Consider the following 14,975-nt stretch of genomic DNA (forward strand, 5'->3'; position numbering starts at 1 on the left):
GTCATTAAGAAACATAAATATAAGTACACATCTAACTAGTCAAGAATTAAGATAGACTCCATATTAGTAATAATATCCCAGCAATATCAAGTATATGAAGTCCATACTTAATAGTTCTTAACAAATAAATACACTTTTTTTTATTTATAACTATGGTGTTCAAAAACAAATAAATAAATAAATAAATAAGGATCAAAATGATGCATGAATTATCTAAAATAATTGTATTATTTATCCACAAATAAAATTTGGATCGAGCTGAGAACTCTATCCGGCTTGCGATTTCAACGCACACTTTATTATATTATTGAATGCGGTGCCTCACCTCGTGGAGTTCAGGCAGGCGGGCAGGTGTTAAAACCTTTAAATGTTACGCAATTTAGTCCTAAATTTGAGTGTCCATCCAAATCAATTATTTATGTGTAGTATTTTCAATCTCTCGATTATTGTTGCCATCTTACTAAAAAAAAAACGACTCCATATGTGAAAAAAAAATAATAATGGTTCAAAAAATACTTAATTCAGTCCGTTTCTTATCTGAAATTATTGAAAAAAAAGTATTTTCATCGGAAAAGGAAAAGAAAAGTCAGTAAGTTGTCCCGGTATGATCACAAATCACAGTAGAATTTGGCAGTCGTTACCCAAAATATATTATAAAAAATTAAAGAAATACTCGTATATTTTTGTCCGACGAAGCTATATTTGTTTAGATTTTTTGGACCTTAAAAAGTGTTTGACTTTAGTATTAAAATTAAGAAATAAACGATTACATATAAAGCTTCCCTTTCCAGAAGAGTAAAAGCAGCACTTCTGTGCAATTTTGAACTCTGAAGAGCAGACCACCGATAGTAATGGGACGATATGGGCCCCAATCCGCTTCAGGCACTGAAAGCTTTGTAATAATGATGGTAATTTACTTATTCTGCTTTGTTTTGGCACTGAATGTTGCGGAAGCTGTATCAATCGAAGACGATTGCAAGGTGAAGTGGTGCAAAGACCATGAGCCACCCGTCCGGTTCCCCTTCCGATTACAAGGCCTCCAGTCACGCCACTGTGGCTATCCTCACCCTGGGTTTCAACTGTCCTGCTCAGAAAACAACCAGACTATGCTGAAGCTGCCACGTTCTATGAAGTTACTGGTGAAGCACATAGATTATGAAGCACAGCGGATTCACTTGTATGATCCTGGTCGTTGCCCCCGGCGGCAGCTTTTAGATCTCAATTTATCTGCTTTTCCATTCATGTACGAACAGCAAAGCTATGGCCACCAACAAGTTCGACCGTACCGGTCATTTAATTCCTACACCTTGTTCAATTGTTCAAGCGAAGATGCGTCTTTGTATAGAAGCTATAGAGTCCCTTGCTTAAGCACCCCCGACTCCCAAATTATAGCTTTTGATTCCGATGGCTATGCTTATGGTAAGAACCTGTTAAATTGCAGCAAAATTGGCAACTTCTCGGCAGCAATTCCTCCGGATCTTATCCGGTTTCAATTATATTGGAACAAACCAAACTGTAGGGAATGTGAAGCGCAAGGCAGGGGATGTAAACTGAAGAGTAATAGCACACAGTATACGGAGTGTTCTGATATCCCCAGGCACCATATAGGTATGTTTAACTATTGGACTGCTCATTTTTTCTAGTTCTGAACTTTTTTTGTTAGACTGCATTTACCCTGAAGAATGTTTTGGGTTTAAGTCCACGGCATGCATCTAAGTGAATATTAATGTTGTTATGAGCCCATATTTGCATTTTCCTACCCTTGGGAGGAAACCTGCTAAATATGAGAAAACGACCAAAACAGAAATGGATGCAAAAGTGGTAATAACTACTAGTAATATATTAATTGGTTTTTTTGTTTAAAAGGGAGAGAAGAAGTGTTACTGATGTTAAATTTTGAATCATAAATTGGTTAGATATCAATTTTTAAAATAAGTATGGACTAACTGAATTAAATTTCAAGTTTAATAAATTATTGATTTTCACTGACTAAGAATCCGCATATGATGAAAATTTCCCTTTTTTTTTTTTTCTGATTGCGTTACTCTGTTTCCAACATTTACCTTTTGTGACCTTATCTTGATTTTTTAAGTGTTGTATGTTTTGGACCTTATGCTTGCATTCCTTTCTCTCAGGCTTGCAAACATTTATCACCCGGGAGAACATGCTTTCAAAATTACAGTCTGATAAAACATAAAACGATCAAGCTGATTAACTTTAAATGTTTCACAGGTGCACAAAAAGGGCTAACGGTTGCAGGTGTAGTGATAGGTTCCTTTATTTTTGCAACGATTGCCGTTGGAGTTGGCTGGGCACTTCACTTGGACCAAAGAAAGAAAGAAAGCCAACTGAAGATTGAAAAGTTTTTGGAAGATTATAGAGCACTTAAACCCTCAAGATACTCCTATGCTGATATTAAAAGGATAACAAATCATTTCAAGGACAAATTGGGACAAGGAGGTTATGGAACTGTCTTCAAAGGCAGACTTTCCAATGATGTTTTAGTTGCTGTTAAGGTCCTCAATAATTTCAAAGGAAATGGTGAAGAGTTCATCAATGAAGTGGGTTCGATGGGTAGAATCCACCATGTCAACGTGACTCGCTTGGTTGGATTTTGTGCTGACGGATATGACCGAGCTCTTGTTTACGAATATCTACCCAATGAGTCATTAGAGAAGTTCATATTTGCAGCCAAGGGCGGAAATCGCTCCCTTAGTTGGGACAAGCTTCATGATATTGCTCTTGGTGTAGCCAAAGGCATCGAATACCTGCATCAAGGTTGCGAGCAACGGATTCTCCATTTTGATATCAAACCTCACAATATTTTGCTAGACCACAACTTCAATCCTAAGATCTCTGACTTTGGTCTAGCTAAATTGTGCTCCAAGGAACAAAGTGCTATTTCTATGACAACAGCCAGAGGAACCATGGGCTATATCGCACCCGAGGTACTGTCTCGAAACTTTGGAAATGTCTCGTATAAGTCAGATGTTTATAGTTTTGGAATGCTATTGCTTGAAATGGTTGGAGGAAGAAAGAATATAGATTTAACAGTGGAGAATACAAGCCAAGTGTACTTCCCAGAATGGGCGTATAATCGTTTGGATAAAGGAGAGGAGCTGGGGATCAGAATTGAAGATGAAGAGCAAACAGAGATGGCAAAGAAGCTCACAATCGTCGGACTTTGGTGCATTCAATGGTATCCCGTTGATCGTCCTCCAATGAAAGTTGTGGTTCAAATGTTAGAAGGAGATGCTAAGGCTCTTACAATACCGCCAAATCCTTTTGCCACTACGGATCAGACGAAGATGGGAGCCACCTTGCCTAGGAAGCCTGTTAATAGAGAGCTTGCCACCATTTCTGAATTAGAATAGAAGCAAAAGATGAAATAATCTATTAGTTGACTACTGCATTACTCATCAAAGTCATCAGTAGTTATGCATTTTTAATCTATTAGTTGAAACACTTTGATTTAACCCAAAAGGTTTGGTGGCTTAGGGACTAGAGATGTGAAATTATATGCCTTTTTAATGAATTTATGGCTTCTATGGTCTCACTCCAATCCAGTAAAGAAGCAGAGGTTCGGAGTTATAATATTATAATTTGGCAGATTAAGTTGAGGATGACCTTTAAAAGCCACTAAAGTTCTTAGGGCCTCATTGATCATTCCCCTTGAAAACGAATTATAGCCAGAGAAGAAAAGAAAGATCCGGCAAAAAAAAATGGGAACAAAGAAAAAGAAAAGCCAATGCATGCAAATGTGGTACAATCAGAACTGCAGACACTAAATTACACGTTGCAAAAAATAAAAAATGTTATCTACAGAGTTTTAGGAAAAGAAATAATAGAAAGATTCTAACAGTAGCAAAATGGAAGCATCATGAATCCTGAACGGTTGAAGATAAACTTTCTGGGGAATTCCCGCAAATGGGGCATGTAGGATTCAATCGGAGCCATTCGTCCCTGCAATCAGCATGGAAACAATGTTGGCATTGGGGTAGACTGTTGAGGGTCTCCTTGGCTCAGTATTCAGACAAAGAATATTGGGCAAGTGTTGTCATCAGGCTTGGGCAAGCGCCTACTCTCACCTAGCACAACTTTTGGATACGATTCAATGGTTGGCCCATCAAGGCCACCCACTATGGTGGGCTGCAGAGCGACCGTTGGACTGAACTCTGGGGTAGGATGATCTCTTACAGCATAGGACTTGACCTTGCCACAAAGGAAAGCATAAAAGGCCTAAGATACATAAGAGGATTGGTATTCCTGCAGCAACTGTGATTGCATAGCGAGCACTCCTTGGAATACCTGATAATGGAGTTTCAGCCTAGAGTTAAATGTTACCCAAGATAATTTTGATGGCAATCTAATTCTACAGTACATTCACAAGGGGAAGAAAAAGGATGAAATAGCTCGGGGCCAAAGGCCTATTTCAGGATGTACTCTAGTGTAACTAGAGCCAATGGCAACTTGCCACATAGAGATTTTTCTGACACGGGACATGACCTTTTTCATAACTACTTCCCCTGCGCATGGTTGTAGGCATCCGAACCTGTCGAATGTTTGATCAAATCAAGCCATTGGCCATTTGGCCTTTTGCTATAATCTCATAAGTCAACGAGATCAAGAGGTAATAATAATTACGGTCAGGAAAGCATTGAGGGCAATTCAAGCAAAAAGAGCACTTCAAACCTTTCATTGGCCGATGTCATTACTATCGTTCCGTCAACGCTTATCATGAAGATTATCCTAAACCGAAAATGTCATTTACATGACATGAACATTGGCCAAACTAGTCAATTCAATTTGCTTTAATTTGTTCTTCAACCAGTCAGCATTATTTCTTTGTTCCAGTACGGTGACATGGAAGTTTATTTAGAAAGATTCTTTGTCGATCAAAAATGATAAGGAACCAGCTATTTTTGTCAAGAATTCAAACTTTCAAAAACAGAGCAGAAACAAAGTTACCTCTTCCAGGAACACTAGAGTAAATAATTTCTTGAATAGAATTGGCCTTTGGCCCACACTTGCCTTCCCTTGATTCACACATCCGGCACTTAGGTTTTTTCCAAGTTAGCCAGAGATTGTTGCTGAGGTCTGATGAGAATATTTGGTCATAAAAAGGCCACTCAACAGGGACTGGAACAGTTGCAACTCGTTGGCAGGATAATGACAAAGAACTAACCACTCTTGTCAACGAAGTAGCAAAAATTGTGTAATTACCACCACTATGGCAAGCAATTGGGTTTAATCCATACTTCAAATAGTCTAAAGAGCAATTGAAGAATGTAAAATCTGGATAATAAACACCAGTAAACGGAGAACCAGAAAGGTTAAGCGAAAGAATTCTTTGAGGAAGGCAGTTGTTGGGATCATTGATCCATATTTCTTGTGCAGCATAATCAATCCCTTGGACGCTGAATTTTCCGGAGTAAGGCAGCTCGAGTAACGTTTGGCTTGAGTTATGATCACAAGATAATTCAAAACCTGGATAGCCACAAGACTTGCGCTGCCGGCCTTCAATCCGAAAGGGGAATCGGATCATAGGCTCGGTTCTGCGACAGACGGCTTTTATGCATGTATCTGTGCTTGTTGTAGTATATAAGAAGGAGCAGAAGAAGAAGAAGATGATGATGAAGAAGGAAGACGAGATGAGTTTGAGAATTTCCATGTCGATGCTTGGAATGAAAAGCTACAATCACATTAATAATATAAGGAGAATATGATTAATGTGTCAGAATTTATGAACACATAATCTATAGTCTTAATCTTTTCTGGGCTGTTAATATGAAAAGCTCAAAATGAAACAGGGCTTCACTCAATGTCATTTGAAAAGAATGTCGTACAGTATTTTATGGGCAATTCAACCGACCCTACTGCTTATTTGAAGCAGGTTAAATCCTTTTATTGGGGAAACGATTGTAATATTTAGAGCCCTTCAAAAGACAAATGTCTGGCATTTCTAATCAGTGATTAACATGTATAATAAAGACAAAAGTTAACAGTAATCTTTATTAAAACCGAAGATGAGGGTCAATGATTGCAGCCCACCCAAAATCTCTAAATTGTAATGAAATCTCTATAAAACTTGGATTTTTAAATTTCAAAGTGAAATAAAAAAAACAAAAGCAAACAGAACATTTGTAGAACATTTTCAGACCAATAAAACAAGCATGAGGAAAACAGTTGAGATCTTGAGATACATTTGCAGACTAATAAAACAATTAAACAAGCATGAGGAACACAATTGAGATCTTGAGACACTGAACTGATCATAGAATAAGGCAGTTGGAGTGGAGGAGGCAATTGGAAATTGAGTATGGATTTTGAGCAAATAGGCAATAGCCGACTTGTTTTTCATGTATTATTTTTACTTTCAGAAACGTGAATTAATACATCAAACTTGGGACCCCAAAAGTTAAAAAGAGTATAAAACTGCTGAAAAACAGTCATTGGAAATTCATCATCAAAGGAAAAAACCATACGAAATATTATATACCAGTCATCCATCAATAATGCGTGCATGAAAATGATCACCTCAGACATCTCAAAATTGACTTTTAAACAATAAAAGAAACATGACCTACCTTTGAAAAAGGCAGAAATAAAATGAAACAATTAAATAGCAAAATTTTTAATTTCATTCTAACAAGATTTTTTTTTTTTTTTGTTCCAAGAAATCACAATCATTAAAACACTTCAGTTTGACATTCTTAATATAAAAATTAAAAGGAAATAAAAAAAGAATTAGAAGTCGTAGCAGCGACCATTGCGTTCCCAATCACCGTAGCGAGTGGGCTCAGGGCCTCTGGGCCCGCCGACCTCCCCCGTCTCTTCATTCAAATGATCCCCATCTTCATCTTCTTCTTCTTCTTTTTTCTCAATTTCAAGATTCTCCTTCACCGCTTCCGGCTTTTCCTCGTTAGGTTTTTCTTCATGGTTCAATTGATGTTGCTGAGCAGAGAAGCACACGAACCGACTGGCCGAATTGGAAGCGGACCGAGCCGACGACTCAGATCTGAAACTAGTAAAAGACGGTTTGGGGATGGAAAGCTCCGAGATTGATGAGAATATACGGCTCAGGTTGGCTCTTGCCATTTTTTGCTGTTCTTTCAGTTTTAGATATCTACCTGGAAAGTGCAGAACAAAGAAAAAACCTTTGGTTTTCGATCATCAAATGGAAGAATGAATCAAGAGAGAAAACGACGGCGTCGTGTTGGTGTTTGATGATGCAACCACGTTTTGATGCTACAAAATTGCCACGTGTAAACAATAAAACGGTCTTCAGGCCCAAATTTCAATTGCAGATGGGCCCAAATTACATTAGGATTTTATAAAAAATTAAATCAATTTCGTAAATAAAAAGGCGTATGCAAATATTTTTAATAAATAAAAATTCTTGAAGTAGCAGCAGAATCGAAGCCAGACTTGTCCTAAGGCGTCTCCGTAACTTTTTGTCTTCCTTGTGTGTGTTTGTTTCCTTTGCCTTGTGTTTTAAAAAAAAAAAAAAAGAAAGTTGTAAATGCCAAAAACTACAACAAAAAAAAAGACAGTAAAAGTTGAAAAACAATCATTTATTTATTTTATTACTAAAAAAAAGTTGGTAAAGAATACTAATAAATAAAAAAGTAGCATTACAAGATAACAATGATTATTCCAACTTCTGGAAAAGCAGAGGCAGAGCAGAGACAAAAAGGGTAAGTGAAGGGTGGAGGTGGAAGATGGGAGCAGAGCAGGCACTCAAGAGAATTCCACGCATTAAGTTTCCTCAAAGACACCCAAAACCCTCGGCTTCAGGTCATTCCTCTTTCTTTTTAATTTTTTTACATTCTACTTTTTGGGTTCATCGTCTCTCGTCTCTGGTTTTTCAATATGTTCTGATGCTTGCCTGTTGAAATTGGGTTTCGTTTTTACCCTGTGTTCCAAAATCAGCAACTTGATTATCATGAGAGAGTTTCTTGAGCATTTAATTGATTTAATGATCTTTAGTTTCATTGTTGCTTTTAATGGAATAAAATAACCTTAAATAATATTCAAATCGAAAATATCATGCAGCAAAAAAATCAAATCATCTCTCTCTTTTATGAATTCAGCAGGAATCAAACAAATAACGCTAACAAATAAATCATCAAACCACAAGCACAAAAATATAAGCAATTTATGTGAAAAACTTTCTCAAAATAATGAGTGAAAATCACGGATAGCATCAAATAATTTCTACTATCAAAATAATAGGAATATAAAGTTCTATATACTAAAATTAGAGGTATACAACCACAATAGCTCAAGATTAAATAATCTTAGTAAAGAAATAATCTTGCAAAAAAAAATTAGAGAAGTTTTAGCAAATTTAGAAATTAACAAATACCCACGAAATCAGTAGGTAGAAACTTAAAATCCGATCTCCACCGTTCAGACTGAAAAACAATGAGTTATAAATACATTAATAAAATTTTAGTTCAATCAGGCAACGGATTAACTTCAATCAAATTGCTTGATCAAAACTGTACATAACCTCTTTTTTTCTCTTTTTTGTTCTCTATTGCCACCACACCTCTCTGTTTCTTTTTTCAAGTTTAAAACCTTATAACCAAGTATGAAAGGACTAAAAAACCCTTAATGGATGGGCTTTGGTTTAGGCTACCTCCACATGGAGGAAACAAAGCCCAACAAATCTCCTTTTTTCTGACTATGGAGGGAATCACCATTCCGACAATCGAACAACAAACTTCGAGCTTCTCTCTTAGTAGTGTCTTTGTTAACATATCAGAACCATTGTGATCAATGTGAATCTTTTCAAGTTCAAACAAGTTATCATTGAGAGCATCTCTTAACCAATGTTACCTCACATCATTGTGCTTTGATCTTGAATGAAAAGTAAAATTCTTACCAAGGTAAATTACGCTTTGATTATCACAAAATATCACATAGCATTGCTATTTGAAACCGAGTTCTTATATGAATTTTTTCATCCACAATAACTCTTTACATGTTTCAATGGTTGCAACATACTTTGCCTTTATTGTAGAAAGTGCAACACATTTCGGTAGTCTCGATTGCCAAGATACAGCCCCACCTAAGAACGTAATCAAATAACTCAAAATAGACTTTCAGGAATTAACATCTCTTGCCATATCTGAATCAATGTGACCAACTAGCACTAGATTCTCACTTCCAAAAGTGAATCTCAAGTCGAAAGTGCCTCATTGATATTTCATAATCCACTTAACTGCATTCCAATGCTCTCTTTTTGGATTTAACAGAAAGCGATTAACAACACCAACTGCATGGGCTATCTCTGGCCTAGTACACACCATTGCATGCATCAAACTTCCTATTGTTGAAGCATACAAAACTCTTCTCATGTCTTCTTTCTCCGTAGCTGTAGAAGGGCTTTGATTAATACTTAGCTTAAAGGATGTAGCAAGAGGAGAGCTAACCACTTTAGCTTGATCCATGTTGAATTTTTCAAGCACCTTTTCAATATAGTGCTTTTGTGACATGTACAATTTCTTGGCTGCTCTATCTTGATAAATTCAAATTCCAAGAATTTGTTGTGCTGGCTTCAAATCCTTCAGAGCAAAAGATCTACCCAATTGCTTCTTCAACTAGTTAATTCTAGAAGCATTCTTACCAACAATCAACATGTCATCAACATAAAGCAAGAATATGATAAAATCATCATCAGAGAATTTCTGCACAAATACACAATGGTCAGAAGTAGTTTATCGGTAGCCTTACTCACCCATAACTGACTCAAACTTTTTATACCACTATTTTGGTGCTTGCTTCAACCCATAAAGACTTTTCTTCAGCTTGCACACAAAGTCCTCTTTTCCTTTTACTATGAAACCCTCTGGCTGCTCCATGTAAATCTCTTTATCCAAGTCACCATGGAGAAAAGCAGTTTTGACATCCATCTGCTCAATCTCCAAATCAAGACTAGTTGCTAAACCAAGAGCCACACAAATAGATGACATCTTAACAACAGGAGAAAAGATTTCATCAAAGTCAATACCTTTCTTCTAACTAAATCCCTTGACAACCAATCTAGCTTTGAAACGTGGTTGTGAAGTGTGTTCTTCTCATTTCACTCTGTATACCCATCTGTTCTTCAAAACTCTTTTTCCTTTAGGCAACTTTACCAACTTGAAAGTATTATTCTCAAACAAAGACTTCATCTCATCTTGCATGGCATCAACCCACTCTTTCTTGTGTTCATCTTCCATGGCCTTTGCATAACGTTCAAGTTATCTCCCCTAAGTTAGTAGCACATACCCATCAACAAAATACCGTGTGAAGGGATGTCGATCTCTAGTAGACCTCTTGAGTGAAACTTCTGGTAAAACCTGTGGTTGAACTTCTAATACAGGTGCTTGTTCATGAGTATCATCACCCACCTCAACCTGTGTAGAATTGGTATCAACATCGCCTGTACTTTGTTGGTTATCCTCAACATCTTCAACCTCTATAGGGACATTTGTTAGGGGAACTAGATCCAAGTCAATCAAACAATCACTATATCGTGGAACTAATGTATCAATCTTCTTAATATCTTATATGGTCTGGTTTTCATCAAAAACATCCCTACTTCTCACAAGTTTCTTCTGCACTGGATCATAAAACTTGTAGCTAAACTCATCGTGGCCATAACCAAGGAACTTACACTGTCTAATCTTGACATCAAGCTTGGATCTTTCATCTTTGGGAATATGTACAAAAGCCTTACATTCAAAGATGCGCAAGTGATCATAGGACACATCCTTCCCTGACCAAACTCTAGGTGAAACCTCATAATCTAGAAGAAGACATGATGAGAGATTCAAAACATGTATAACTGTACTGAAGCCTCACCTAAAAAGATTTTGATAATTGTGCTTGTGAAAGCAAACATCCCACTCTTTCCATTAGTAACCTATTTATTCACTTGGCTAACCCATTCAACTGAGGAGTTTTAGGAGGTAATTTTTTATGTCTAAAACCCTGCTGTCTACAATACTCATCAAAAGATGTATTGTACTCACCCCCGTTATCAGTCTTTTTGCATTTCAATTTCAACTATGTTTGTCTTTCAACTAAAGCATGAAATTGTTTAAACACATCTAACACTTGGTCTTTTTATTTCAAGGTATAAGCCCATATCTTCCTTGAATGATCCTCTATAAAAGTCACAAAGTAGATGGAACTACCAAATGTTTTTATTCTCATAGGACTACAAACATCATAATATACTAAATCAAGTATACCTAGCTTTCTTGATGGAGGGGATATCTTGAATGTAACTCCAGTTTGTTTCCCTACCAAGCAATGAGCACACTTCTTCAAGAATACATTCTTCACTCCAAAAAAAAAGAATTTTTTTTGGCCAAAACCTTCAAACCCTTCTCGATCATGTGACTAAGTCGCTTATACCAAAACTTAGTTGTATCATCATTATCTATTGCATTGATAATAGAATTAGATATCTTTGCCTGGATCAAATATAATGAGGAGTGCTTTGGAGCGCTAGCTACAACCATAGAACTTTTAGTGAGCTTCCACTGACCATCACAAAAGGTGTTGCACAACCCTTCATCATCAAGCTTCCCTGCAGAAATCAAATTCATGCGAATATCAAGAATATGCTTAACATTTTTCAAGAGCAACATAGTGCCATTATTGATCTCCAAGAACACATTTCCTATACCGATGGCTTTAGCTAAGCTATAATTACTCATTCTAACACTCCCAAACTCACCAGGTGTGTAAGAGGCAAAATGGTCCTTCCGAGATGTAGCATGAATCATGGCACCAGTATCAATCACCCAACTAGTTTCATGGTGTGCAAGATTAACATTATCATCATCATATAAAATAAGGAAGTCATTTGTGACAATAGCAACTTTATCAGCATCATTACCATCACCATTCTTCTTTTCCTTAACCTTGTCACTATTGTTGTCTCTTTTCAACTTCCGGTAATATTTTTTTATACGTCCTTTCAAACCACAATAATGACACTTAACATTGGCAAATCTATTGGACTTATTCTTGCTTCTAACTCTGTTCTTCGGCTTTTTGCTTTTACTACTACTCATATTTTCTATGACTAAAACCTCAAACTGTGAAGAGGAACCCTGTCACTTTCTTCTTATTTCTTAATTCAAAACACCACTCTTACCAAAATCTATAGTGATGACACCATTTGGAGCTGAGTTAGATAACGTTATTCTAAACGTTTCCCACAAGTCCAGCAATGTACCAAGAAGCAATAAGCCCTATATCTCATCTTCAAATTTGAGATTCATGCCAACCAACTGATTAATAATACCTTGATATGCATTCAAGTGATCTATTATAAGAGTTTTATCCTAATATTTCAATCTCATCAACTACTTAATTAAAAACAGTTTATTATTCCCAGTTTTTCAAGCATACAACTTTTCAAGCTTGCTCCAAAGAGCGCGTGCATGTGTCTCTCTACTAACATGGTTTAAAACATTATCATCTACCCACTATCTAATATAACCGCACACCTGTCGATGGAACAAATTTCATTCCACATCTGTTTTATTTTCAAGCTTTTCAATAGCAAACATAGGTAAATGATAATCCTTTACATAAAGCAAGAATTAAATATTCCCTTTCCACACATGATAATTTGAACCATTCAAATTAATCATTCTACTTGTATTGGCTTCCATTATTCAACACAAGGCACAGATCAAACAGTCTAAGCTTTGATACCACTTTGATGGGATAAATTAACCTTAAGCAATATTCGAACTGAGTATATCACGCAGCAAAAAAATCAAATTATCCCTCTCTTATGTGAATCTAACAAAAATCAAACAAATAGAGCTAACAAATAAATCACCAAACTACAAGCACAAGAACACAAGCAATTTAAGTGAAAAACCTCCCTAAAACGAGGAGTAAAAATCATGGCAGCAACAAATAATCTTCACTATCAAAATAATGGGAATACAAAGTTCTTTCTAGCTAAAATTAAAGGTATACAACCACAATATCTCAAGATTAAACAATCTTGGTAAAGAAACAATCTTACAAGAGAATATTAGACAAGTCTTAACAAATTTAGGGATTAACAAATACTCATGAAATTAGTAGGTTAAAAACTCAAAACTTGATCTTCAATTTTCAAACTGAAGAACAATGAGTCGTGAACATATTGATAAAATTTTAGCTCAATCGGATAACGGATTAACCTCGATCAAACTACTTGATTGGAACTACACAAAATCCCTTTTTTTCTTTTTTTTTTTTTTCTCTATTGCAGCCTTTCTTTTTTCAGCAATATAAGAGTTTAAAACTCTATAACCAAGCATGAAAATACTAAAAAATCCTTGATGAATGGGCTTTGATTTAGGCCACCTCCACATGAAAGAAACCAAACCTAACAGCCTTTTCTTTTAAATTCCAATCAAGGTACTAGACTCGTTCTTTGTTGCGAAGTACAGATGTGAAGTACAGATGCTGGATGTAGAATTTACTGAGCCAGATTACATCGTTTTTTCCTTTTTTTTTTTTTTCTTTTTCGTTTTTGGAGGTTTCCATTTTTTTGATCTCCTTGAATGAAGCATTTGAGATGAATATTTGCTAAGAGCATCTCCAATGGTGGTAGGCCATAGAGGTCCTAGAGGATGAAACAAGTGGGATGGATTTGTGAATTTAGCTTTTGTTGTCTCACAGTCGTAGGTTATGGGCAAGTACATATTTTCAAGTGTGATTTATGTTTCGGAACAGAATATCAAAAGGCAACCGAGGAAAAAAAAACAATAAATAAAGGCTGTGGAGAAAATTATAATCTCAGAATAGCTCTTATACTGCTTTTCAATTTGAAAGCCAATGTGCCTCTGTCTGTGTTTGGGGAGGGGGTGGGGGGTGGGGTGTGGGGGTTGGTATGTAAGGTGGTTGTTGCCTTTTCAGGAAATTTTGATTTGAGACTTGAGAGTAATCCTTATTTTAACTGATGATGAACCTAGAATTTACAAATATCAGAATCTGAATAGAGGTCTTGAATGAACTGCAAATCTACAATTTACTCCATTTCATGGATTCTATTTGCTAGTCATTAATCCTAACTGCAGAATCAGGTTTCAAACCACATTTGCATGGTTTTCTCTGTTTCTTGGTTGGCTAAACAGGACGAGAATCAGGATTTTAAAACCCTGTCCGCAGTTTATTCTCCAAACCTCTGTCATTTTGTCTTTAAGTTGCCATTTCTATTCCAAATCATTTCGAGCTTATGTTGTATAGGCTCTATGTCTGAAAAGCAAGCAACAAGCAAAGATGGAGACATAATTGATAGCTTCATTTCAAGGTCAAGGTCAGACGTTCCTGCACCGCCCATCAACACTGCTGTGGGAGGAAAAGCGGCTCTTCTGCCAAAACGTACACCTGTCTCAGAGAGAGAAATAGAGGCTATTCTGGTAAAGTATAATGATCTCTTTAAAAGTTTATCTTGGTAAATGCACAGTCTTGGGTCCTGGATAGGGCGGGCTCAAAAAATACTTTAGTTGATGCACCTTCGGAAACAAGATGCTTAGTGAAGGGGGCAAATATTGCTTAATGCTCATAACAAACGTTTAGAGCTGATTCTAATGTCTTATCCTTCCACTCTATCATCACGTTGCAGTTAGGCGGCTGTTTCTGACCTTTCTGCCGACAAGTTTTCATCGAGCATAAGCATGCAGTCAAACTTCTGGTCTTACTATTTTTATTTGTTGCGCTGTGATCCAAACGTTCGGAATAAAAGAACCGTTTTGGAGAGTTTATTCTCAGTTAAGTACCATGTACAAGTTATTTTCTGTTTCACCACGATTTCTTCCTTTTTAATCCATTCACCCCTTTTGGGTGAAGATGAATAACCACTCAATATCCTTTGTTATATTTACTTATCATTACTTTCACCAATTATAGGCTTCTTTCTATGTATAGTCTAATCAAACAGATTGCAGGCGCATGCTGAATTT

General features: G+C 36.4%; 3 protein-coding genes and 1 pseudogene across 4 annotated transcripts; 2 read left to right on the plus strand and 2 right to left on the minus strand.

Annotated features, from left to right (window-relative positions):
* The first annotated feature begins 734 nt into the window (after nucleotides 1-734).
* LOC111290449 (rust resistance kinase Lr10-like) lies at nucleotides 735-3,553 on the plus strand. Its single transcript, XM_022881757.2, has 2 exons — nucleotides 735-1,608; nucleotides 2,233-3,553. Exons 1-2 carry the CDS (start codon nucleotides 852-854, stop codon nucleotides 3,372-3,374), a joined length of 1,899 nt encoding a protein of 632 aa, XP_022737492.2. The 5' UTR covers nucleotides 735-851; the 3' UTR covers nucleotides 3,375-3,553.
* Nucleotides 3,554-3,753: 200 nt separating this feature from the next.
* LOC111290450 (putative RING-H2 finger protein ATL21B) lies at nucleotides 3,754-5,812 on the minus strand (annotated as a pseudogene). Its single transcript, XR_016346299.1, has 2 exons — nucleotides 4,969-5,812; nucleotides 3,754-4,308 (listed from the first exon to the last, which is right to left on the minus strand). The product of XR_016346299.1 is annotated as a putative RING-H2 finger protein ATL21B (transcript).
* An 811-nt stretch (nucleotides 5,813-6,623) lies between these two features.
* Nucleotides 6,624-7,413, minus strand: LOC111290140 (succinate dehydrogenase assembly factor). The gene has a single exon (XM_022881507.2). The coding sequence runs from the start codon at nucleotides 7,096-7,098 to the stop codon at nucleotides 6,748-6,750; it is 351 nt and encodes a 116-aa protein (XP_022737242.2). The 5' UTR covers nucleotides 7,099-7,413; the 3' UTR covers nucleotides 6,624-6,747.
* Nucleotides 7,414-7,638: 225 nt separating this feature from the next.
* On the plus strand, nucleotides 7,639-14,931 carry LOC149516031 (uncharacterized). The gene is made up of 3 exons (XM_089767940.1): nucleotides 7,639-7,797; nucleotides 14,260-14,432; nucleotides 14,639-14,931. The coding sequence occupies exons 1-3, from the start codon at nucleotides 7,722-7,724 to the stop codon at nucleotides 14,654-14,656; spliced, it is 267 nt and encodes an 88-aa protein (XP_089624066.1). The 5' UTR covers nucleotides 7,639-7,721; the 3' UTR covers nucleotides 14,657-14,931.
* The last annotated feature ends 44 nt before the right edge of the window (nucleotides 14,932-14,975 follow it).

This window comes from Durio zibethinus, chromosome 11 (assembly GCF_047325235.1).
Source record: "Durio zibethinus cultivar Kanyao isolate XHJ-2024 chromosome 11, ASM4732523v1, whole genome shotgun sequence".
Taxonomy (NCBI): Eukaryota; Viridiplantae; Streptophyta; class Magnoliopsida; order Malvales; family Malvaceae; genus Durio; species Durio zibethinus.

Excerpts from the sequence above, each read along its gene's own strand:
- LOC111290449 (XM_022881757.2), top strand. The coding sequence starts at position 852 with ATGGGACGATATGGGCCCCAATCCGCTTCAGGCACTGAAAGCTTTGTA. Across the intron at positions 1,609-2,232 it reads TATCCCCAGGCACCATATAG|GTGCACAAAAAGGGCTAACG; the intron begins GTATGTTTAACT and ends AATGTTTCACAG.
- LOC111290140 (XM_022881507.2), bottom strand. The coding sequence starts at position 7,098 with ATGGCAAGAGCCAACCTGAGCCGTATATTCTCATCAATCTCGGAGCTT.
- LOC149516031 (XM_089767940.1), top strand. The coding sequence starts at position 7,722 with ATGGGAGCAGAGCAGGCACTCAAGAGAATTCCACGCATTAAGTTTCCT. Across the intron at positions 7,798-14,259 it reads CCCAAAACCCTCGGCTTCAG|GCTCTATGTCTGAAAAGCAA; the intron begins GTCATTCCTCTT and ends TATGTTGTATAG.